Source organism: Stegodyphus dumicola, chromosome 1 (assembly GCF_044657685.1).
Source record: "Stegodyphus dumicola isolate Sdum_Otavi_A_Nest chromosome 1, ASM4465768v1".
In the NCBI taxonomy this organism is placed as follows: domain Eukaryota; kingdom Metazoa; phylum Arthropoda; class Arachnida; order Araneae; family Eresidae; genus Stegodyphus; species Stegodyphus dumicola.
In genome coordinates, this window is record NC_140768.1 from 296,264,372 (window position 1) to 296,291,494 (window position 27,123).

A 27,123-nucleotide genomic window follows, 5' to 3' on the forward strand; every position below is an offset into this window, starting at 1 on the left:
ATAAAGCATCCAAAATTAAAAATAAAATTAAATTGGAATAAAACAAGCCTATTAATATTAATAAATGAAACCGTGGATAAAAGGTCAAACATTGTAGCTAAACATAATCAAAATTATTATAAGCATTATCAGCAGAATAAATCCGAAAAATAAAAAAGTAAATTGGTAAATAGAAATAAAAGCTAGAAATTAATCTCCTTTGCCTGAAATCTTAATTCAGAACTCATAAAGGGGAAAATAAATTATAAAGTTTCATAAAAGTATAAAATAAGTTTTATAAAAGTTTCACGTATCTCGAATACATGTTTAGTTCTTCTAAATCATTTGAAATCAAAAACCGATAAAAGATTCACTCAAATTTTCAAAAAAATATTTAAATTTAATAAAAACCGATAGACTGATTGATGAGATCTCAATTACAGTTTCAGACAAAGGAGATTAATTTGTAGTTTTTCTTTCTATTACCAATTTGCTTTTTTATTTTTCGTGTTTATTCTACTGATGAATTCTTATATTAATTTTGATTATGTTTAGTTACAATGTTTGACCTTTTATCCACGTTTTCAATTATCAATATTAATAGGGAATTGCCTTGTTTTGATTGCAATTCAATTTTATTTTTAATTATGGATACTTTATGTCTATGTATGAATACATATTTGAAAAAGAAGCATAGGGCTTTAGCAAAATGTAAACAGAAACAGAGATCGAAAATGATTGATAAACTCTGTTCTTAAATTTTCGGAGTTTTTCTTTTAAAATGCAAAATACTGTTTAGTCAAAATATTAAATGTGTTTAAATGGGGGTGTGTAAAGTATGAAATCTATTCGTTCGATTACTAAGCAGGTGGAGCATCTTCTTCAGTGACCGGCAGAGTCGTAGCTAGGGTTTTCAGCGCCCAGGGACAACTGAAGATTTCGCGCCCCTGCTGCTTGCCAAGGATGGAAAACATTTAATTCTAAAATTTCGTAATGTCAGTTTGGTGCCCCTTGGATGTTGCGCCCGGGGACAGATGTCCCCCCTTGCCCCCCTCTAGCTACGCCCCTGGTGACCGGAGATTTTTGTTGTCTTCTATTAGCAAAACAGTCTTTAGCGCACAAGTGGCACAGAAGCCCGGGACTTGCGCTTAGTCTCTCGATGACATGCCCATTCTAACAGTAAAATCGTCCGCTCCCACTAAAGTAGTACGAAATTTTTTAGAAAAAATTAGCTGCAAATAATTTCCTTAGCTGCAGTGTAATTTTAAATTTTTGAGAGTTTACTAAAATTATTAACTAATAACATTAATTATAATTAAAATATTTTTTTCGGAAATTATTCGTAAAAAAAAAAAAAAAAAAAAAAAAAAAAACTTTGTATGCAGGCATAAGTTATGTCCAGAAAGAGTTATTAAAAACGTGCAAAATATTCAAATATCTGAAACAGAGACAAAAGGAACATGCAATTTTTTACTTAAATAAGTTCACAGAAATTAAATACATCAGTACTATCTTTTTAATCTGATGATTATCTTTCTAGTCATCACCATACCCAATTTTTGGAGATGGCAGTCGAGGTAGGAAGAAACACAGCATGGCGCAAAGTATAGAACAGCAACTAATGATTTGGAGAAGTATTTCATAATCTCCATTTTCATCTCGAGATAACCCTAAAAATTAATAAATGAAATTAAGAAATACATGGAGCAAAACTGATACTTTAATTATAAATTAAAATTTGATTTTATAAAATTTAATACAATTATTAATTATTAAATAACAATTAATTGAATAAATTAAAATAATTACATTATATAAAATAAAATTTATTTATGCTATGAGATCTTTGTAATCCTTACGAAAGAAAATGCAGAAATGGAATATTTCACTTTAAAGCTTTTTCTTATTCGATTCTTAGAAACAGTTAGATAGTTTTAGTTAACTTCTCTTACGTTTGTTTTTGTCAAATCTTGAAATTAACATTCTCTGATCCCTAATATTTTGGAAATTTTTCTGTCCAACGTAATATCTATGACAGTGTAATATTCTACAAAAGTGTTTTCAAAATTCAACTTTAGAGCTTTTTTGATTTAGTGTTAAACTTGCTTATTATATTCTTGCTTATCCATCAAACTTATCGTTTTGAGATTTACACCAACAGACTAAGCAAAGAATAATTTACCAAAGGATGATTTTTCAAAATGTTGTAATAGCTTGCTTGTTATTTAATAAATAACTATATTTATTTTTGAAGTGGCAACGCCATATTTGTATTATGTAACCGTTGCTCAGCAACGTGAGAAATTGTTAAAAAATTAGATTCTGAAATTTTTACCGGCTAGTAGTAGTATGAAAGTTTTGCCACTAAAGAATTTGGTAAAAGTGTGCTTTAGCCCACTGCTTGGCGATTTTCAGTAGTTGCGATTTTTTGAAAATTAAGTGACATCCATAAATGGGTGGGACTAAAATTGTGACGTCACAATGTACTCTCTATAGATATAGAAATAAGTATAATATATTCTTTATATTTTAAGTTATAATAATGCAGTAAGTGAATTGTACCAGTTATCAAAACGGTAAACAACGTCGCAGTCTCTCATATTTGTATTTCATACAGCTTCAGTATTTTCAAAGATTTTAGAATTTATACAAATAAAAAAATATTTTTATTATTAAATTTATTGCGGCAATTATATTAGAATGTTGCAAATTATTGCGTGTCTTTTAAATAAAATATTATGTACTCCAATTTACGTTAAATCTATTAATATAATGGATTAATAAATTTCAAGACTTACCCCTTTGATGGTTTTTTTTTTATGCTGGATTATATTCCGGATAGCTACTAGAAAAATACTAACTTCTTCTTTTGTGAATGATTCAACGTAAAATAAATCATACACATGATTTTGATTTTTTTGGAGGGGGGGGTGATATTGACATAATATTATTTACATTTTTGGTTTAAAAGGATAATCATTTAAAGAACAATATCCGATTACAGCCGATTCAAAAATTACCAAAAATCGAGTTAAAAAAAAAGTGCTAGTTCTACGGTTTTCGTCTGGTTTCTCTCTGTTGCCAATACGAATCAAAAACTATTTCCCTCTTTTTTTTTTTTTTTTTCTTCTTTCTTTCTTTCTTTTACCGGAGTAGTTGCCAACAAATTTAAATTATATTATCGAACATTTTAATTTATCATTTTTACAAATTACCTTGTTGCTACGTAACGACACAATCCCTTAGGTATTAGTAAGTAGACAATCTTCATTATTTTCTAAAAATTTTAAACTTTACATTAATAAAAAAAATAATAAATATTTTTTATTGCAGATCAACATCATACACAGCTTTCATGACACTGTTTCTTAAATTCTTAAATCACGTCATATTCTATAGTCTTACTAGAATTCTATACATTCTACAAATAAAAAAAAAATCTAATTTCTCACAATGAAAGAAAATAAACACTACAAATTTGGAACACTAAGCAATGCTTCACACACACACACACACACACATATTATCAATGGACTCATATTATCAAGTGCAATTGCGATAGCAAATACTACGTATTAAAATAAAAAAAGTATAAGTTATTTATAGAGTCAAATTTTGCTACTATTGAGTAGATCGTCGGATTATCGATATTTTTCGGAAAGCATTATCAACATATCAAAACCAAACAATTAAAAATACAATAAAAAAAAGATGCCTAATGTATAACTTGCAATTAAAACAACAATGCAAATTTAAAATACACAAACGACACATTAAACATTGCATATAAAATACGTTACATTACAGCTCGGTATAACATACAGCCTCGCTTTGTTCATGTGCACAACGATCTGCATTCGCTCGAAAATCTTCAAAGAATTGCAAAAACTTGGTGTCGATGTACACATCCATTTATTTTCACTAAAAAAAATCAGACAATTGCACAAACTTGGCATTGCGCATTGCCTTGGCTTTGTCCATGTGCAAGTCGATCTATTTTTACTTAGAAAACATTAGAGAATTCCACAAACTCGGCATTGCGCGCTACATTGGCTTTTCCCATGTACACATCCATTTATTTTCACTAAAAAAATCAGAGAATTACACAAACTTGGCATTGCGCACTGCCTTGGCTTTGTCCATGTGCAAGACGATCTATTTTTACATAGAAAACATTAGAGAATTCAAACTTGACATTGCGTGCTACATTGGCCTTCCCCATGTACACATCGATCTATTTTCACTTAAAAAACATCAGAGAATTGCACAAACTCGGCATTGCGCACTGCATTCGCTTTGCCCAGGTGCACATCGATCTATTTTCACTTAAAAAAATCCCAGAATTGCACAAACTCGGCATCGCGTACAACCTCGGCATTGCGCACCACATAGGCTTTGCCCAGGTGCACATCGATCTATTTTCACTTAAAAAAACATCCCAGAGTTGCACAAACTCGACATCGTGCACAGCGCCGGCGCACGCCTGCAAAGTAGCTGAAGTCGCCCCCTCCCTTTTTCTAAATTTTTGTATAGGAGAAGGAAGTTTTGAAGAAAGCATTTGTTGAAATTGATTTTAACAAATTATTGAGAATAATTTATTTTTCTGCATTTCATATTTACAAATTTTTCTATCATTTCTTTTGCATCTAGTTATTGACAGATTTCATTTTCAATGGCAATCAAAGCTAAATTTATGAGTCTTTCCTGCGATATACTTGAACGTAAATATGTCTTGATCAATTTTAATTTGGAGAATGATCTTTCGCTACTAGCAACACTAACAGAAATGCTAAATAGTATTCTCAGTACGATCTTCAAGTTCGAGAAGCACAAATTATTTGACACAATTAAGTTCAAAATATCGAATGGGTCATTCATACCGGCTGTAAAAATGTCTTTCGAAGCTACTATTTCGTCATCGAGTTCCTCTGCGTTAATATCGTTATTGTCACCAAACTGTAACAATTTTTCTAATTTATCACATTTTATTTTCAAATTTGCGTTATCGATTTCTGATAAATGACCCAGGAAACTAAAATTATCGCAGTGATTTTTCAAATCTTTCGTTTAATGATGTCCAAGCAGTATCCAAAATTCTAAAAAAGACATTTGCCTTAAACTTGCAGATTTCAAGAAGTTTTACCTCATGCGAGGTCTACCTTTATCGCCAAAAGGACGAGAAATGAGTTGTGACCGATTTTCTTATTATGTTTTCAATTACTCGCGCGTAAAACTAAAGTTGATGTATAATAGCGTTGTGTAAAGACTTAAATATTGTAAAAAGTTATTGTATAAATTTTATTTAAAACATTCTAGCAAGAGAGAAGTTTTAGTCTGAAAGACTTTTTTTGAAATGTAGTATTTCAATGTAGAAAGAAAGAACTTGCTTTGAAAAGAATAGAAGTTAACAATGTACTACTAATGTATGTTTTCAAATGTGTAAAATTAACAGCATATTGATATGTTCTTATATACAATTTGAACTGTTATTTTAAATGTTAAGAAATACCGTGATATGGTAAAAGTGAAAGTAATGTTAAAAATTTGTTATTCGTGTGACTGTAAAGACTAAATCATGGCGAATATGTGTTAAAGGTTGAATGATGTAGTTAGGCTCTCTGACGCTACACTTTAGAGTTAGCCACTTTTAGAATAGTACCTCAGGGTTTAGAGTTGATATTAGGGTGTGTTAAGAGGTCTCGTTATGTTGAATTTTAACACGTTAGTGTTTTGATTGTAGGAGGAAGTGTGGCACACGTAGACAGAAACACATTCGTGTTTGGTGTTCTTTTACAACACATGTCAGAGAGCACGGGGAGAGATAATTAAAATAGTCATGAATGAAATAAGAATGTTAAGAGCAGTATAGTTGTATATGTTATTTGCCATTTCATTGTGTAACATTTCATTAAACTAGTTTTCTTTCCAGATCTCTGGAAGGAACCAGAATTGAATAAAAGCTCCTGTTTAGATGCAGTACAGATGAAAAAAAATTTTTTGTATCCTGGGAGCTGCTATTGTAACAAATTTCTTTCTTTTAAATTTCTAGTTTCTAGCGAAGTTATGTTTGTAAAAGATTGGCCTCGCGTTAGATTCTAGAGCTAAAAGTTTTCAACAAGGTCGTTTTAGACCTCAGTTTCAAACTAATTAACTCTGGCGGGAAGTATGTAAGGATCTTAAGTTTTACTAACGTTTATTTTATTTTAAATCTTTACTATCACTTCTTATTTTCTACTTCCGGCCAGAATTATAAGCGTGAAGGTTTATGCAAAGTTTGTCTGGCGAACGCCAAGTATTTAAGTGTGGCCTTTTTGCCAAGCGAAAGAGAGGAAGCAGTGAGTTCGAAGCAGGCCGCTTACCTTAGAAGTTACGCAGTTGCTGTTTGCCTTCCAGGCCAGAGGTTTTAATCCTCTTGATAAATTAAACGTATTGTAGTGTTCACAGTCTCTGTGCTACATACGCTTCCTGTTATTATAAGGCCAATCTTCCACGTGTATTACTCTAAAGTTAAATTAGAGTTTAGTTTTATTTTTATACTTTTACATTAGACCCCGAGTGGCGGGTCAGTGTATTCCGAAGTACGGAAGTTATTGTATATAGAGAAAAAAAAAGGGTTTTGTATACCCTTCGTCTGTATCCTGTCTACTTACCACAATTAGTGAACATAGCTTTAGTAAGCTCTCTGTTCCGAGTCAGGTCCTTGTATGTTCCCGAAGAAGGTTAGAAGGAACATTGAACCTGATAAAGGTAGCAACAGCAAAGTTCATTATCTAAGCAAAGATAGTCAAAATGAAATACTGCAAGTTATTGGCAGTAGTATAAGAGAGAAAATCTTACTATCTCTTCGAAAAGCCAAGTATTATTCTATAATTTTAGAATGTACTCCCGATATTAGCAAAACTGAACAGATGAGTGCCGTCATACGTTTTGTCCTCTGCAGTGATAGAGTGGGAGAAAGCAAGAAACATTTTTTAGGCTTTATTAAAGTTGATGATTCTACAGGTAACGGGCTATGTGAGACAGTAATGGAAATAGACTAGAAGAGAAACACGCTAATGTGACAATCAAAATCGTAAAAAACAACCTTATATTTAGCGTAGGTATAATAAAACACTCAATCGATTTCGAGGGCAGCTAAAGGTCCCTCCTCATCAGGAGAAAGAAATACATAGAAAGAAGAAAATAGGAATCACAGAAACACGTGGTGCTTATCAGCACTGCACGTCGTTATAACTAGATTTTTAATCAGAGTTGCACTGGCCGCCTACTTTTACTGAGCCAGGCTGTCTGATCAAGCATAAAGAAATATTAGCGAAGTTAAAATAGGGAGCGAGGGGCAAATGCACATTACGCTCAAAATCTGAACTTCAAATAATGGAAAGCAACCACTGAACGGATTTTTATACCCTCTGGTAGTACCAAGTGCGAGGAGGTAACGCCATCTATCGGCAAAAATAATTGAATTAAGACAGTAGAATTTTAAAGGCATTAGGAAGGACTGGATTGGACTTCAAATCATTAACTAAACTTTCTAAATCTTTGTGAATGTGAAAAGCCTCAAGAAAATCCAATTCGCCTATGGAAGAAGCCTTTTGGATGATTTTTGCAGACCCAAAATCAAAATTATGGTTAAAAGTCCAGCTATGATACGCTATTGAAGACTTGTTAATTTTCCCTTTTTTGACATAAGATTCATGTTCCTTGATACGAAACTTCAACGCTCTTTTTGTTTGGCCAATATATCTTAAACCACACTGACATGATATACTATAAATTCCCCAAGAATTCAAGACAGAAACGCAATCTTTTAGAATCGAAGGGTGAATTTTATTAATAGGGGAGAAACCGACTTGAAAATTGAATTTCTGGAGAATCCGTGCAATTTTATAGCTAACAGAAGGATAAAATGGAAGCACGACAAGGTCATTGATATTATTTCTAACAGTGGAATGTCTTCTTTGATGGGAATCTGAAAATTTTTTGACGGCTTTATCAATAATCACGGGAGAAAATCCACGGTCAATCGCAACTGCTCTCAAATAATTAAGTTCATTGGTAAGCAAAGATTCAGAGGAACAAACTTTTAGCGCGCGGAAAACATAATAGTAAAAAGAAGCCATTTTTTGCTTAACAGGGTGGCATGACTTGGCATGGGGTGGTAAACAAACTGCAAAGGGTTTACGGTACACAGTGGTGCTAAAATCCACTTCGTTCCATTATGGTTTCATTTGATGTCAAATCATTGTTTACTAATGTTCCGGTCGAAGGAGCACTAAATTGTCTTGAAACTAGGCTTCGGGAATTTCACTTCACACATACTGAAATTAATGAGTTGGTTTCGCTTACTAAAGTTTCTCTAAGTCAAACCCACTTTGTTTTCCAAAATGCATATTTTCGTCAAGTTGAAGGATTGGCTATGGGTAATCCTCTCAGTCCGGTACTTGCTGACATTTATATGCACTATTTTGAGATGAAATTATTTGATAAATTATCTTTTCGTCTTTGGATTCGGTATGTTGACGACACTTTCGCACTTTTTGACGGTTATAAAGAGGATTTATCCGAGATTCTATCTATTATGAATTCAATTGATCCAGCCATCCAATTCACTCTTGAAATTGAATCCAACAATTCCCTCCCCTTCCTCGATATTCTTATAATCCGCAATGAAACCGATTTTAGCACCACTGTGTACCGTAAACCCTTTGCAGTTTGTTTACCACCCCATGCCAAGTCATGCCACCCTGTTAAGCAAAAAATGGCTTCTTTTTACTATTATGTTTTCCGCGCGCTAAAAGTTTGTTCCTCTGAATCTTTGCTTACCAATGAACTTAATTATTTGAGAGCAGTTGCGATTGACCGTGGATTTTCTCCCGTGATTATTGATAAAGCCGTCAAAAAATTTTCAGATTCCCATCAAAGAAGACATTCCACTGTTAGAAATAATATCAATGACCTTGTCGTGCTTCCATTTTATCCTTCTGTTAGCTATAAAATTGCACGGATTCTCCAGAAATTCAATTTTCAAGTCGGTTTCTCCCCTATTAATAAAATTCACCCTTCGATTCTAAAAGATTGCGTTTCTGTCTTGAATTCTTGGGGAATTTATAGTATATCATGTCAGTGTGGTTTAAGATATATTGGCCAAACAAAAAGAGCGTTGAAGTTTCGTATCAAGGAACATGAATCTTATGTCAAAAAAGGGGAAATTAACAAGTCTTCAATAGCGTATCATAGCTGGACTTTTAACCATAATTTTGATTTTGGGTCTGCAAAAATCATCCAAAAGGCTTCTTTCATAGGCGAATTGGATTTTCTTGAGGCTTTTCACATTCACAAAGATTTAGAAAGTTTAGTTAATGATTTGAAGTCCAATCCAGTCCTTCCTAATGCCTTTAAAATTCTACTGTCTTAATTCAATTATTTTTGCCGATAGATGGCGTTACCTCCTCGCACTTGGTACTACCAGAGGGTATAAAAATCCGTTCAGTGGTTGCTTTCCATTATTTGAAGTTCAGATTTTGAGCGTAATGTGCATTTGCCCCTCGCTCCCTATTTTAACTTCGCTAATATTTCTTTATGCTTGATCAGACAGCCTGGCTCAGTAAAAGTAGGCGGCCAGTGCAACTCTGATTAAAAATCTAGTTATAACGACGTGCAGTGCTGATAAGCACCACGTGTTTCTGTGATTCCTATTTTCTTCTTTCTATGTATTTCTTTCTCCTGATGAGGAGGGACCTTTAGCTGCCCTCGAAATCGATTCAGTGTTTCATTATACCTACGCTAAATATAAGGTTGTTTTTTACGATTTTGATTGTCACATTAGCGTGTTTCTCTTCTAGTCTATTTCCATTACTGTCTCACATAGCCCGTTACCTGTAGAATCATCAACTTTAATAAAGCCTAAAAAATGTTTCTTGCTTTCTCCCACTCTATCACTGCAGAGGACAAAACGTATGACGGCACTCATCTGTTCAGTTTTGCTAATATCGGGAGTACATTCTAAAATTATAGAATAATACTTGGCTTTTCGAAGAGATAGTAAGATTTTCTCTCTTATACTACTGCCAATAACTTGCAGTATTTCATTTTGACTATCTTTGCTTAGATAATGAACTTTGCTGTTGCTACCTTTATCAGGTTCAATGTTCCTTCTAACCTTCTTCGGGAACATACAAGGACCTGACTCGGAACAGAGAGCTTACTAAAGCTATGTTCACTAATTGTGGTAAGTAGACAGGATACAGACGAAGGGTATACAAAACCCTTTTTTTTTCCTCTATATACAATAACTTCCGTACTTCGGAATAAACTGACCCACCACTCGGGGTCTAATGTAAAAGTATAAAAATAAAACTAAACTCTAATTTATCTTTAGAATAATACACGTGGAAGATTGGCCTTATAATAACAGGAAGCGTATGTAGCACAGAGACTGTGAACACTACAATACGTTTAATTTATCAAGAGGATTAAAACCTCTGGCCTGGAAGGCAAACAGCAACTGCGTAACTTCTAAGGTAAGCGGCCTGCTTCGAACTCACTGCTTCCTCTCTTTCGCTTGGCAAAAAGGCCACACTTAAATACTTGGCGTTCGCCAGACAAACTTTGCATAAACCTTCACGCTTATAATTCTGGCCGGAAGTAGAAAATAAGAAGTGATAGTAAAGATTTAAAATAAAATAAACGTTAGTAAAACTTAAGATCCTTACATACTTCCCGCCAGAGTTAATTAGTTTGAAACTGAGGTCTAAAACGACCTTGTTGAAAACTTTTAGCTCTAGAATCTAACGCGAGGCCAATCTTTTACAAACATAACTTCGCTAGAAACTAGAAATTTAAAAGAAAGAAATTTGTTACAATAGCAGCTCCCAGGATACAAAAATTTTTTTTTCATCTGTACTGCATCTAAACAGGAGCTTTTATTCAATTCTGGTTCCTTCCAGAGATCTGGAAAGAAAACTAGTTTAATGAAATGTTACACAATGAAATGGCAAATAACATATACAACTATACTGCTCTTAACATTCTTATTTCATTCATGACTATTTTAATTATCTCTCCCCGTGCTCTCTGACATGTGTTGTAAAAGAACACCAAACACGAATGTGTTTCTGTCTACGAGTGCCACACTTCCTCCTACAATCAAAACACTAACGTGTTAAAATTCAACATAACGAGACCTCTTAACACACCCTAATATCAACTCTAAACCCTGAGGTACTATTCTAAAAGTGGCTAACTCTAAAGTGTAGCGTCAGAGAGCCTAACTACATCATTCAACCTTTAACACATGTTCGCCATGATTTAGTCTTTACAGTCACACGAATAACAAATTTTTAACATTACTTTCACTTTTACCATATCACGGTATTTCTTAACATTTAAAATAACAGTTCACATTGTATATAAGAACATATCAATATGCTGTTAATTTTACACATTTGAAAACATACATTAGTAGTACATTGTTAACTTCTATTCTTTTCAAAGCAAGTGTCAATTCTTTCTACATTGAAATACTACATTTCAAAAAAAGTCTTTCAGACTAAAACTTCTCTCTTGCTAGAATGTTTTAAATAAAATTTATACAATAACTTTTTACAATATTTAAGTCTTTACACAACGCTATTATACATCAACTTTAGTTTTACGCGCGAGTAATTGAAAACATAATAAGAAAATCGGTCACAACTCATTTCTCGTCCTTTTGGCGATAAAGGTAGACCTCGCATGAGGTAAAACTTCTTGAAATCTGCAACTTGCAGTAAGAATGAAAGATTAACTTAAGTTTGCAAATTAACATAAAATTTTACTTATCTTTGTAATATTCGGACATCCTTTTCTGGGCCCAGTCTTTAAAGGTACTGCAGATAGTAGTTTGATTTATCCTCCTTCTTGTACGGGCTCGCCCTTCAGTGCTTTCCTCTGGAAGCTTCCTTTTTTCGCCAGTTCGGCCACCCTTGAATACTTTCCTTTCTCCTCTGCTTGTGGTCTTGGCCGTTTGATGGCAGCTGGTCTTGGCGGAACCGGGAAATTTCTTCCGTGTTCTTGCTTGGACCTCGTTGCTGGCCGTTCAAATTTTCCTTGTAACTTTTCCTCCGCCGCTGATGGCCCTTCCGCAATTCGGCGACTTTTGCTGCGGAGAGTTCTGTCGGATGAGTAGATCTTCCGTTTTAAAGCCGGGTTATAGTTGCCGTCACTTCTCCTGGTTCTCTTCACGTACGTCGCCGTTCTCCCTTCTTCATTCTGGGGGTGTTCGTGAACTCTCTTTTCTGGACGGCTTCTTTTTCTTGTTACCTTCAATTTTTCCGCGGGGCAATTTTCTTGTCACTTGCTTCTGTCTCTCATTGGCTTGTCCTTGTACTTGTCGTTTTTCCACCTCTGAAGCTTGTACCTGCGGTGTCTGCGTGCCGGATCCTGCAAAAGATCTGAAAAGATTTGCATTTTATTACGATCGAAGTAGGGCTTGATTTGATCAATGTTTGCGGAACAGGTTTCACATTTCTGGCTTTTAACACTACAACAGCGTGAGTTATTTTTTCTATAACATATGGTCCTTCAAATCGTGGAAAAAATTTGGCAGTTTTATCTTCTGGTGCTGATGAAAGTGAATGCTTAATTTTTAAAACTTCATCCCCTACTTTATAAGTTACTCCCCGTCGTTTCAAATCATAATATAGCTTCTGTTTTCTTTGTGCTACTTCCGTATTCTTTTTTGCTTCTTTTATTAGTTTTTCTATATCACCCATTTTAAATTCTGGGGCTCTTTGTTGCACATAAAATAATTTATCTAACGGTGTTATAATCTTTCTGCCTAGAAATAACTCAGCAGGAGTTTTGCCCGTTGTATCATGTTTTGCGGTCCTAAGGGCGAAAGCAAATTCATTGACATAGTTATCCCAGCTTTTATGAAAATTTTTAACATAACTACGGATAATTTTCACTATATTTCTATTGACCCGTTCCGCTATATTTGATTGCGGCCGATACGGGACCATTTTTAAATGACGTATGCCCAGTTTTTGGCACATGTCTTCAAATATATTACTTACAAATTGAGGACCATTATCCGATATAACTTTTAGGGGCGCCCCGTATTTTAAAATATATTTATTTAAAATAGAATCAGTAACTAATTTCGCGGAGGCTCGTTTTAAGGGAACAATTTCGGTCCATTTACTAAAATGATCAACCATAACAAGGAGATAGCGACTTTTATTTAACTGACTTTTTGGGAAAGGACCCAATAAATCGATGCCAATTATTTCATTTGGAAATTCGGATTTAATACTATTTAGAAACCCGGCCGGGCGGAAATTAATATAATTAACTGCTTGACATGTTGGGCAGGACTGGACATACGCCCTTGTTAACTTTTGCAGTTCAGGAAAGTAGACTGCCTCGCGTACGCGTTGGATAGTTTTTCGAATACCAGCATGAGAAGCTAAAGGGCTGTCATGGAGCTCCTGCAGGATATTTAATCTAAGACTAGCTGGGATAACAGGTCGAAATTCGTTGTTGGAATTCGTAGTTTTTGTATAGAATAATAGACCATCTATTAGTTCGTAATGGGCCGCCCTATTTCTTATCGCCACAATATCTTGGTGGCTAAAATTTTCAGGATCCTTTAAATACTCATAAATACTTCCAAACTCAGGATCCTTACCCAGTTCGGTTATTACAGTTTCTCGGGAATTTATTGTACATGCTGTGAGCATTGCCATCTTTACGGTATTGCCTTGTTCGTCTATTTTAATCCTTGATAGGTCATCTGCTACGATATTTTCCTTTCCAGGGGTATGCTTGATTACCAGATTATATTCTTGCAGCTTGAGTGCCCATCTTGTTAACCTTGGGGATAAATTTTTCCCTGAGTACAATCTAGTTACCGCCGCATGATCAGAGTATACTGTTATCGGCGCCTTTCCAAAATAGACTCGGAACTTTTGCACTGCTAACAGAACTGCAAGTGCCTCTCTCTCGGTCGCGGAATAGTTTCTTTGTGTTTGATTTAAAGTTCGGCTAAAAAATGCCACGGGCTGCTGATTTTGCGAAAGTACCGCTCCTACCGCATAATCCGAAGCATCCGCTGAAATTCCTAAATTTTCATCCTATTCAGGAAATTTCAACACAGGGGCTTGCGTTTTAATGCTTGTTTTAATTTTTCGAAAGCACTATTGGCTTCGGCCGTCCACGAGAATCTTGCCTTTTTCCTTTTTAATTTTAACAATGGCTCAGCGATAGCCGCAAAATCTTTTATAAAGGACCTATAATATGAACAAAGTCCTAGAAAAGAAGAGAGCTTCTTTGCCGTGTTTGGAGTCGGATACTTTTGTACAGCGATTATTTTTGATTCATCTGTCTCGATCCCTTTTTGAGATATTTTGTAACCTAAATATTTTAATTCAGGGGCTGCAAATTTGCACTTTTCGACATTAACTTTTAGACCGGCCTCATTTAATGAAGAAAACACCTGTCTTAAATCCTGTACATGTTGGTCCAGATTATCACTAGTAATAATGATATCGTCTAGATAGATAAATGTGGACTTTCCAAGAACAGGTCTTAACACAATGTCCATGCATCGCTGAAATGTTGCTGGGGCCCGTGAAAGGCCAAACGGCATACGCAAAAATGCATAAGTGCCAGACTTGGTTATAAAAACAGTCTTAGGCACGTCCTCAGGCCTCACCCCTATTTGAAAATAACCAGTCGTTAAGTCTAAAGTCGTCATAAATTTGGTTGATTTTATGTTCCTTAAAATTTCTTCTATGATCGGTAACGGATATACCGGATATTTCGTTATGGAATTTAATTTACGGTAATCAATAGCGAATCTCCACCTTTTTGGATGCTCCAAAGGATAATCATTATTTTTCTTACATAAAACCACCGGACTAGCATAACTACTTGAGATAGGCGTTACGATCTTTTTACGTAGCATATCGGTAATATGCCATTCTATAATTTTTTCCTTATTCTTATCATACCGGTATGGTTTTTGACGAACCGGCAATGCATCTCCGGTGTCAATACTATGGTTAGTAACCTGGGTAAATCCTGGAATATCACTAAATAACGAAGCAAATTCACTTACCACTTGTCGGATTCTATCTTGCTCGTCATTAGGCAGGTGGTCAAGATTTACCATCGGCGGTTCAGCCTTTTCAGTACGAACTGGTCTCATTGTCAGCTTAAGGGACGCTTCATTAAAATCCAGTGTTGCTTGTCCGTCTGAAAGAAAATCTATCTCTAAGATTAAATGTGCTTGCAGATTCTTTACTATAAAAAACATCACCTTTATTTGTTCGTCCTTGATACGGATATACAAAGGTACTTTACCTACGCACTTATATTTTTCTCCTTGCGCCGCTAACACTGTTGTATTATCCGCATTATATATGCGGTATTTGCGAAAATACTTTCTAAAAAACTCTTCTGCCACACAGGAACACTGCGCGCCGGTATCCAGGAGTGCGGTGGCTGGGATATTATTCACCAAGACTTCAATCTTCGGAAGAGTCAAATTTTTCACCATTACTGTATTTAACTTGTAGGAAGAGGGATTTTCGTGGCCTTCGGATTTCCGCACCCTCTCGTCAGCAGAAATCCGTTTTAGTTTAAATTATTTTTCCTTTCCGTGCTTTCCTTCTTTTTCCACTGGCCTCGAGACTTTTTTCCTGGGTTGCTATTGAACTGTCGACGTTCGCCGGCTGTTTTTGAATGCTCGGGTTTCCTTGGCCACTGATTCGCTTTTTCTCCGTAGTCATGTGCTTGAGTTTGCTGTAGTCTTGGCGTACCAAATTGGTTTCGCTGTTGATATTGGCGTCTTCTTTCGACGTCCGCCGTTCCTCTACTTTCAAACTGGATTGCTAGCTCAAATAACTTTTCCAGTGTAGTCGGATTTCTTAATTCAATAAAGTCTTGCACTTGGGGCAGTAACCTCGGCAAAATCACTTGAATTATTTCAGGATCCGGACGGTTTCCATACAAAAGCTTGAAAACGTGAATTTTTCTTAAAATAAAGCTCGAGAGGTTTTCGATTATTTGTTGATATATACTGAAAAGTTCCGTTTCTAATTTCGCACGATCCCTTACAACAGGGAAGGCTTTTAGTAGGGCAATCTTGAAATTTTCGTAAGTATAGGTGGGACTTCCTGCTTGACCCAAGAGACTTCTGCCTATACATTTGAACCAGTTAACCCTCAAAGCGCTGGTAGCTAAGGTAACTTTTTGAAACTCGTGCACGGGGTAGAGCATGAAGTGGTCATCCAATTTTTCCAAGAAACTGGTTACCGGTGAGTTTCCGTTAAACGTTGCTTCTGGTTTCATCGAAGCGCGCATGGTCTGGACGATGTAACCGAATCCTTCCAGGGCGGCAGCTGGCATTTCTGGATTCTGAGCCGTTTCTGCAGGCAGCACAGGTTCTTCTTGAAACTCGGCCATGGTTATTCTTCTTCGTTGGGCGCCACTATCAGGTTCAATGTTCCTTCTAACCTTCTTCGGGAACATACAAGGACCTGACTCGGAACAGAGAGCTTACTAAAGCTATGTTCACTAATTGTGGTAAGTAGACAGGATACAGACGAAGGGTATACAAAACCCTTTATTTTTCTCTATATACAATAACTTCCGTACTTCGGAATACACTGACCCGCCACTCGGGGTCTAACGTAAAAGTATAAAAATAAAACTAAACTCTAATTTAACTTTAGAATAATACACGCGGAAGATTGGCCTTATAATAACAGGAAGCGTATGTAGCACAGAGACTGTGAACACTACAATACGTTTAATTTATCAAGAGGATTAAAACCTCTGGCCTGGAAGGCAAACAGCAACTGCGTAACTTCTAAGGTAAGCGGCCTGCTTCGAACTCACTGCTTCCTCTCTTTCGCTTGGCAAAAAGACCACACTTAAATACTTGGCGTTCGCTAGACAAACTTTGCATAAACCTTCACGCTTATAATTCTGGCCGGAAGTAGAAAATAAGAAGTGATAGTAAAGATTTAAAATAAAATAAACGTTAGTAAAACTTAAGATCCTTACACCTTTAGGTCGTAATACTCTTTCTATGTGAAATTCCATAACAGGGTCGAATTTTGCAAACAATTCCACTAATTTTAAGAAATTTCCCTTCTCTTTTTGGTACAGCACATCAGATGAGCCTCGAAAGGCTAAATTCTGGCTGCCAAGAAATTTCGTGATCTCAATCAGTCTCCCTCAATTAGTCTCATTTGACCAATGTTTTCTTTTATTTTCATACATCTCTTGTGTTTGGGAATCAATTGTTGTTTTATCTTTCAAATTTTTCTCAAGCTCTTTTCATTTTAAGAAATTTTTCATATATGCTCTACTAATCTCATGCCTATGCAAGGCTTTAGATATATTTAGCCAATCATTGTAGCCTTTTACGAGGCTACTACTGTCAACCGATGCAAATATCTTGCAACAGAAGCAAAAAACAGAATTTGTACTTATAGAATATAATAGCCATGTACGGCGAACTAATTCTCCGTTTCTGGATAATCTCTCCATCCAATGCAGCTGATGTTCTTTGGCTGGATGATGTCTGTTCTTTTGTAATTGATTCTGATGCTGATTCAGTGTGAGCGTCATTTACGCCCGAAGAAGTCTTCATCTTCTTTATGAAATGAGACATTGCGTCTGCCTGCTTCTGAAGAGCAGCATCTTTCTCAGCTTCGCGTTTACGATTCTGTGCACCGGATGATTTCTTCTTTGTTTCCATGTTATCAAAATTTCACATTGAAATTTAAAAATTCAATTCTAAATTTTAAATATCTAATCTTTCTTTTAAAAATAAGCCATAACATCTGTTAAATATAGAATAAAGATGAAAAGTAAAAAAAAAGGAAGCTAATGAAAAAGATAAACTTTATGATAACTTTTTCGAGCGGTTGGGAAGTATTAGCATCTTTCTAACAAACGATAAGGAAAAGTTTGACCGTGTGATGGGTCAAACTTAATGCTTGCCAAGGGCTCTGTGTACAATGACCACCAAACCTCTCTCTCCAAAAACACTAGCTAAGTCTTACCTCAACCAAGTGTTTCTCAACCTTTCAGTATACGCGGCCCAATTTTCAACCATAATTTTCATCGCGCCCCCCCCACACACATATTATAAAGTGTATGCAATTATAATGTATTTTTAGTATTTTTGGCGCTAAATCTTAATTACTAATTACTTACTACTTAATTAAACTACGGCCTTAATTTTAAACTTAAAAATTACCAAGAATACGTAAATTTATTGATATTTGGCAACGTCGATCCTCAGTATTGACAAAAACAAGAATCTGTTGCACTTTTATTGCTGTTCTGTCCACCATCTCAGATATACTCGCGGTTTCTTGAGAAGTTCCGACTTGTCTCGAACATTCTGGAGTATCTGCGTGAATGTCTGTATGTCTACATATCGCTGCGTGGTTAGATGGCGCTGCATGTCGCAAGGATTACCGTTTTCGGAGCCAAGATGCCGTCTCAAGCATGCGCAGATGTTCTGTCGCTATCTATTCTACCGTGAATGTTTATGTTATATGTTTTCGTGTTAATTGCAATTCACCGTATTAAAAATTCACGGCAGCAGATTTATGCAGAATTATGGATAGATTTTTAAGCGAGCGTAAGAGAGCATTAGACGATAGTCAAGCATCAACAAGTACACAGACAAACGTGGTTTCGAAAATATTCTCAAGAATACTTAAATTTTGGATTTACCAGTACTAAAGTAAATGAAGAACAAAGACCATTATGTATCATTTGCTCAAAAATATTGACAGCAGACAGCATAAAACCTAATAAACTTCAAAGACATTTGGAAACACTTCAAAGTGAGTACGTCAACAAACCCAGAGAATTTTTCAAATTAAGATTAAAATCATATGAAAAGCGAAAAACATTTTTCAAAAAAACTTTTTCTGAATGAAAAGCATTTAATTGCTTCTTACAAAATTTCATATAAAATAGACAGATGTAAAAAGCCTCACACCGTTGGTGAAAAGCGTATTTTGCCAGCAGCAATTGAGATTGTAGAAACTAAGTTTGGAGATAATTTTGCAAACCAATTGCAGTCCATACCTCTTTCAAATGATACTGTTGAATGCGTACGTGTTCGTTATGAAATGAATGCACAAGTCCGATGAAAAATGAACAAAAATTTATTATTATCGCAACAAAAATGCTTAAATTTTCTCAAATTATCATGCAGTATTACAATATCTCACAGTAGTTATTTTTTAACTACTCAAATGTCCAATAGAACGTAATTCAAAACAGCTAAAGAACGCTAATCCGCGAATTCGCCACAATCAACAAGAGCAGTTTTCTAAACAACAACAAATTAAGCAACTACTACGAACTGAGATGTTTTCCACCTTTTATAAGATTTTAAAAATCACGTGCTAGAATTTTCTAGTACTTTCTCGAAATCAAAAAGAGATATTTATTTATTTAATGCACGCGCTCTTGTATTTTCAATTTTCCGGCTTAGCTTTCTTCTTTTAATATTCGTCACGCGCTGCACTGCGCGGGAAATAAAACTATTTAATTTATAATTGAACTAACATTAGCTTTTTAAATACCAAATTCGTAACACTGCCCCCTTTTCAAGGACTGCACGTCGCGGGCAGTACAATCCTTGGACTGGAAGCCAAACTTACAACTAAAGGTATAAATGCAATAATAAGCATTACATTACAATAATGAACAATAAATGCAATAAATAAAACAAATCAAATGCTATCAAATACAAATCAAATACGAAATGCAAATCAAATACTAAATACAAATCAAATCAAATGCACATTTAAAAACAAAAAGGACCATGGTCTTATACTATTTACAATTATTTACATTACGTACTATGGCTATAGTAATGGGCTAACCTGTCGTAATGAACGACTTTAGAGTTCGAAGACTTACGAATCCGAACCACGACGTCATTCAGCCTGTTTAGGACTATGTACGGGCCATCCCAAGGTGACTGTAATATCGGACAAAGTCCTTTCCGTCGAGTCGGATTCTACAACCACACTTTGTCTCCTTCGTGGAATTGATGTTCAGTAGCTCTTGTGTCGTATCGGGTCTTCATCTTCTCCGTCGCCAAGTTGACTCGCTCTCGTGCAAAGTTGTGCATCACTTCAAACCGGGCCTGGAGATCTTGAATATATTCCTCAGATGATGAAGGAGCATCCGGAGGGCGGCCAAACAATAGATAACAAGGCAGACGAAGGTCATCACCGAAGAGCATCTGTGATTGAGAATAGCCGGTAGTCTCGTGGACAGCACTGCGGTAAGCCAGTAAAAAGAGTGGTAATTTCTTGTCCCAGTCCTGTTGGTTTCTGGAAACCACTAATGAGAGGTTATTAATGATGGTTCGATTGAACCTCTCTACCATGCCGTCCGACTGGGGATGCAATGGCGTCGCTTGAGTTTTGTCAATGCCGAGTAGTTTGCATAGTTCTTTGATTACTGCCGAGGCAAAATTCCTTCCCTGATCAGAACGTAACTGAAGAGGCCCTCTGAACCTGGAAATCCAGTGCTGTATCATTATCTCAGCTACTGTGACAGCCTCTTGATCAGGAATAGGATAAGCTTCAGGCCACTTGGTGAAGTAATCAATGACAACGAGTGTGTATTTGTTGCCATCAGCAGTTCGTGGCAGAGGTCCCAGTATGTCAAAGGCGATACGTTCAAAAGGCGCCCCTACGTTGTAACGTTGCAGCTTGCCTCGGCTGCGTCTCCTCGGTCCTTTCCGACCTGCACAGGCATCGCAAGATCGGCACCACTTTTGCACGTCATCCTTTGCATTATTCCAGTAAAAGCGATCACGAACTCTCTGCAAGGTCTTCATTATTCCAAAGTGATCTCCTGTAGGGCTGCTATGTAATTCTTTAAGGACATCAGGAATGCGGGATCTTGGAAGTATAAGTTGCCATCAGAACGTTTTCCCATCATCCGATTCGAATTTCCGGTATAAGACGCCGTTTCGAACGTGAAGCGAATCCCAGAGTGCCCAATATTGTTTGGTTGTACGACTACAGATAGAAATGTCCTGCCATGTAGGTTTTCTGTTTGATGACTCCATTAAATCAATTATGGGTTTAATGTCGCGGTCTTCCAGCTGGTCTTTCCTGACTTCATCATCACTCCACGGTTCTCGATCAGCCGATGTTGATGTAGTAATTTGTCTTGCGACCGGAGTCAGCAGCTCGTATTTCGCTTCCACCTTGGAACAATATCGGCAGCTTTCTTGGTAAGGTCTCCTAGACAGGGCGTCGGCGTTTCCGTGTGATGATCCCTTACGATGACGGATAGTGATGTCATATTCTTGGAGTCTCTGTATCCACCTGGCTATTTGACCCTCAGGATTCTTGAAATTTAAAAGCCAGGTCAATGATGCATGATCGGTGCGGAGCAGGAATTTTCTGCCGTATAGATAGTGATGGAACTGTTCTACAGCTTTGACTATGGTGAGCAACTCTTTCCTGGTCACACAATAATTCCTCTCCGGTTTAGATAGGCACTTGCTCCAGTACGCCACTACACGTTCTTGGCCGTCTATTTCTTGGGACAAAACAGCACCGACACTTTCATTGCTCGCGTCGGTGTCGAGAATAAATGGTCGGTCGAGCTGAGGATACGTCAGGATTGGAGCAGATGTTAAAGCCTCCTTTAAGTTGTTAAATGCATCCTCGCATTCTTTTGTCCACAAGAACTTTTGGTTGCTCTCTGTCAGCTTGTGAAGGGGTCTTGCGATGGAAGAAAAGTCCTTCACGAATCTCCTATAGTAGGTGCAAAGCCCTAGGAAGCTTCTCAGCTGATGGATATTTTCGCGACGTTTCCAGGATTTAACCGCTGATACCTTTTCAGGATCCGTGCGTACACCTTCTGCAGAGATGACATGTCCCAGGTAAGTCATTTCCTTTCGGAACAATTTGCATTTAGCGGGACTCAGCTTCAGATTAGCTTCTTTCAGTTTCTGAAGCACCTTCCTAAGATTTTCTAAATGTTCTTCAAAACTCTTTCCGACGATAATGATGTCGTCCAGGTATATCAGGCAGGCTTCGTAGGAAATGCCTTTCAAAACAGTCTCCATAAGACGTTCGAATGTTGCCGGCGCATTACACAGTCCAAACGGATCACCTTGAATTGCCAAAGCCCTTGTCCCGTAGTAAATGCCGTCTTTTCTCGGTCTTCAGGCTGTATTTCTACCTGCCAGTACCCACTCTTTAAATCAAGTGTTGAGAACCACTTGCTTCCAGAAAGAGTGTCTAGAATGTCGTCAATTCTAGGAAGAGGGTAACTGTCTTTCTTCGTAACCTCATTCAACCGGCGATAGTCGACGCAAAATCATGTTGACCCGTCTTTCTTTCTGACTAGGACGATGGGAGATGCCCATGGACTTTCTGAAGACTCGATGACATCGCCTTCTTCCATATCCTTTAAAAGTGTTCGTACCTCTTCCTGTTTACCAAACGGTAGACGTCTCGGATGTTGCTTGATCGGGAGATGATCGCCGGTATCGATTCTATGTTGTGTCAAACTAGTTCGACCTACGTCAGAAGACGAGCGGGAGAAAACAAGTTGAAGATCTTTAATGACGCGATCGGCAGCATTCTTCTCTTCATCGTTTAATTGCGCATTTTGCAATAACTCCAATGTAATGCCTTCTGAAGACACGGATTCTTGGATGTTACTCTTTCTTCCAACGCTGGTTACTGGAGTACATGCAGCAACCACTTCACCTTTCTTAACAACTCTCGCCTTCTCAGTTACATTGACGACTCTCACGGAATAACCGTTTTGGATAGGTCGACGAGTGTTGAGGCTACTAGTACTCCTTTCGGGCTATTACAGCTATTGGGATATTCTATGATGCCGTAGCGGAAATTTCTATTTTCGGCTGTGGATCCAGGAAGCAAAAACTCGGTTCTTGCGGGTATTGTTATATCGTCTTGAGCTATAATTTTGTGGATAGATTTAACTTCTTCATCATTAACTCCAAATAACGCTATATCCTCAGATGTAGAATGCAATTCGTTATTTTTAAAGTCCAAGGGAAAATTGTATTTCCTTAGAAAGTCCAATCCGAGTATGCAAGAATCAGTGATCTCTGCTACATATTCCGTGTGATGGTAAGCGGCACTTCCAAACGTGATGTTAACGTTTACTTTTCCATCGATGTCGATCTTCTCACCGGACACAGTCTGTAGGGTAACGCAGGGCGGGGTCCAGATAAGTTTGCTTTCCAGTTGCTGAGCCAAATCTTTTCGGATGATGGTAACGTTGGCTCCTGTATCTATCGTCATATTGCAGAGAACTCCATTAATATGTCCTATTATGAAAAGTCCATTACTGCCGCCTCTCACTGCAGAAATCTGAAGCGCTTTAAACTGGGGCTTTTCATTATCTGGCAATCTCGGCCCCGCGAGATGGGCACTAATTAGTTTCCCTGCTGTATGTTAGGAGCGGTCTTAGCATCCGTGCCCTGGGGTGTTCTGCAGTTTCGTCGTATGTGTCCTTCAGCACCGCAGTTCCAGCACTTTACGGTCGGTTTCTTGTCACCAATATTCCGTCTCGAGGCGTTCAGTTGTCTAGTTAAATCGTCTAGACGAGCAGTGACTTGATCCCCTGGCTCCTGGACTTGAGCAGCTCTGACTGGATGGCGGTCTCGACGGGGGGCTTGCTGGGCTGCCTCAAATTTCATGGCGTACACTAAAGCGCTTTTCAGATCTTTAACATCCGCCATTCGCAGTGCTTTCTGTATTTCAGGGTCCCGGATGCCATCGATGAAATATTGCAGGGACAGGATTTCCCTTGTTTCTGTCGGGCACTCCGAAAAGGCGTAATGTGACAGCCTTTCAACATCCGTGGCGAGCTCTTGAAGTGTTTCGGTGAGCTTCTGTTGACGGGATTTTAATTGGAGCCTGCTGTAGTCTTTTAAACATTTCTCGCCGGAGCGCAGCTCCAAAGCGCCGGATAGAGCTTCGAAATCTAGCCTTTGATTTTCGGGAAGCGTCTGCAGGATATCCGCTGCGTCTGCTCTCAGAGAAGCGGCGAGATGACAGGCCTTAGCTTGGGAATCCCATCCATTCGCATTCGCCACGATAGAAAACTGGGTCTTATACACTTGCCAGGATGTCTTCCCATTATATGTGGATAGCTTCAGAGATGGACGAGCAGGCATCGGTAAGAATTTAAAATCATCCGAATTGCTCCCTGCCGTCGCTATGATCTTCTTCAATGTATCAACTTCTGTCGCAACCGCTGAAACCCTATCATCAATTTGCTGTTCGACGGCTGAAAATCTCTCTTCTATATGTTCTTTTACAGAAGAAATTCCTTCTTCTACTTGTTCTTTTACCGAAGAAACTCTTTCTTCTATTTGTCCAACTTTAGTTTCTACCGTCTCAATTCTGCCTTCCATAGTTATCTCTTTTCTTATTTCCTCTTTAACAGCTTTCATCTCTGCCTTAAAAGATTCCTGAACAACATCCATCTTTTCCTTAACGGTTTCCTGTTCCAATTTCGTTTCTTTCTGTCCCGCTTCAATCTTTTCCTGTACGGACTTTTGACCAGCATCCATTTTCTCTTTAATTTCTTCTTTAAAAGATGTTTGGCCAGTTTCCATCTTTTCTTGGAAAGCAGCAAAAGCAGTAATGAGCTGTCTCAATTGTTCTTCCATCCCTCTTGTTATTGGCATTCAAATCCCACTTCTGGCACAAAAATTGTTGCGTGCGCACGGGTTCGTTATGAAATGAATGCACAAGTCCGATGAAAAATGAACAAAAATTTATTATTATCGCAACAAAAATGCTTAAATTTTCTCAAATTATCATGCAGTATTACAATATCTCACAGTACTTATCTTTTAACTACTCAAATGTCCAATAGAACGTAATTCAAAACAGCTAAAGAACACTAATCCGCGAATTCGCTACAATCAACTAGAGCAGTTTTGTAAACAACAACAAACTAAGCAACTACTACGAACTCGAAATCGAAATCGAGTCAATGGCTAGGCGGCAATTAGTAGCCAACCGCTACTTTAACCGTCTCTGTTGGTAAATTGCCCTAAGGCGTTGGTACTTAAGTTTTTATTAAGGCGATTTACGCCGCGCCAACTAGGCGAAACTTGTCAAATTTTGTGAAATGTAGGTGGAGTGGACGGAGATGATTGGCAGGAGCCTGTCACGTGGGTGGTGACCCACCTAAGTTCAGACTCCGAGCAAAGTAGCTTAAGCGTGCAATGAGAAATATTGGATATATTAATAATTATCAAGTTTTGAAACAGGTTATCCAGATTGGAATAATTAAACTAATATCGCGATGTAAATGAAGACAAATGGCACAACTAAGTGCAACAGATTAGCTAAACAAAATATTCAAATTCATCCTTGCTGTAAAACACAGATTGGACAGTGGTAGTCACGTGGGGGTCACCCTCCCGTGAACTGTCCACAGCCAATGCATCTTGAAATAGTAGATATCACAATTCAGTGAAGTCTTGGTCTGAGAAATTAAACACTAAAGTTCTTGTACAACACTGAGGCACATGATTTACTGAAACTATACACTATGTACATATAGGGACGGCGGTATTTGAGCGAAGTAGCAAATGGTGAAAAACATTTTACACTAGCAATAAATAATCAGAGCTTTGAAGATCCAGGTACACGGATCATGTCCATAAGTCCACAATATTACAAAGTCTCTGATATAACAATAAGAAGATTACGAAAATGACAAATATTAGGTCAGTGCTTTGAAGATCCAGGTACACGGATCATGTCCATAAGTCTATAAAGTTTCAAAGACACTGGTAAAATGACACAATGAAGATAAAATAAAGATAATAGTACTATGTACAATATATACACATTTCACCATTTACTGTTATGGAAGATGCCTCTTGGGCGTTTTGCTGCAATTTCTATAGTAGGATCATAATTTATCAGATCACGGATATGTTCGTATTGAGAAAGTTCTATTTTAGCATAGAAATTGTGGCTCGTGGTGAGAATTTGATCAGCTATGGGTCTTATTTTTAGTTCTTTATGTATCTGCAGGTTACGTACGAACCATGGGGAGTCAACAATTTGTCTGAGTATTTTGTTCTGAAAGACCTGTAGTTTATGTCTATAAGTCTTGTACACAGTGGCCCAGATAGGCACTGCATAAAGTAGGGTGGGTCTTATTAAGCTGGTATAGATCTTCTTCTTGAGACTGATATTTAATTTAGCATTTCTTCTTATTAAAGGGTAAAGAGACATTTTAGCAGCGGTGGCTTTGCGCAAGGCATACTCCGTGTGTTCTTTGAATAACAGCTGTGAGTCGAAGATCACTCCTAGATACTTGGTACTTGAAACAATTGCTAGGGCTTGATCATTAATTTTTATATTTACATTCACAGGAGTGAACTTCCGATGACGTCTGAAAAGGAGAATTTGGCTCTTTGACGGATTTACTTTTAATTTCCATGAATCATAATAGTGTGCTATGATATTTACTGCGCTTTCAAGTTTATCTACAGCGAGCTGAGGTTTTAGCGACTTGGTTAAAATTGCTGTGTCGTCGCATATTTCACTACTTTTGCATTCAAAGAAACCGGCATATCGTTCGTGTAGATATTAAACAGAAGCGGTCCCAGAACGCTTCCTTGAGCCACTCAGCTTTTAATTCTTTTTCTTGAAGAGAGAGAGTCATTAATTTTTACCTGAAAAGTCCTGTTTTTAAGACAGCTTTTCATGAGCTTAATAAAACTGATGGACAGATGAACAAGGTGCAGCTTGTAGAGGAGACCCTCATGCCACACCTTGTCAAATGCTTTTTCTAGATCTAGAAAGCAGCTGGCGATTGTGTTCTTTTTTGCGAAGGAGTCTGCAATAAATTCTGTAACGTTCAGTAGTTGGTGCACGGTACTATGACCGGCTCTAAAACCAAACTGCTCTTTACATATAATTATCTTATCCTCTAGATGTTGAGTTAATCTCTTTTGGAGCACACGCTCAAATACCTTTCCTAAACTGAGGAGAAGGCTGATCGGACGGTAGGAGTTTAAGTCCTTTGGGTTTTTCCCCGGCTTGACAAACGTAATTATCTGCGCGTGCTTCCACTGTT

The 27,123-nt window shown here is 37.3% G+C and overlaps 1 protein-coding gene across 1 annotated transcript in view; it reads right to left on the minus strand.

The window, feature by feature from the left end:
• Positions 1-1,435: 1,435 nt before the first annotated feature.
• Positions 1,436-27,123, minus strand: part of LOC118196674 (uncharacterized) — a 53,482-nt gene continuing 27,794 nt past the window's right edge. Inside the window, exon 4 of the mRNA XM_085808761.1 lies at positions 1,436-1,649. Coding sequence (XP_085664887.1) covers positions 1,516-1,649 — 134 coding nt within the window. The 3' untranslated portion in view covers positions 1,436-1,515. The remainder of the gene's footprint in view (positions 1,650-27,123) is intronic.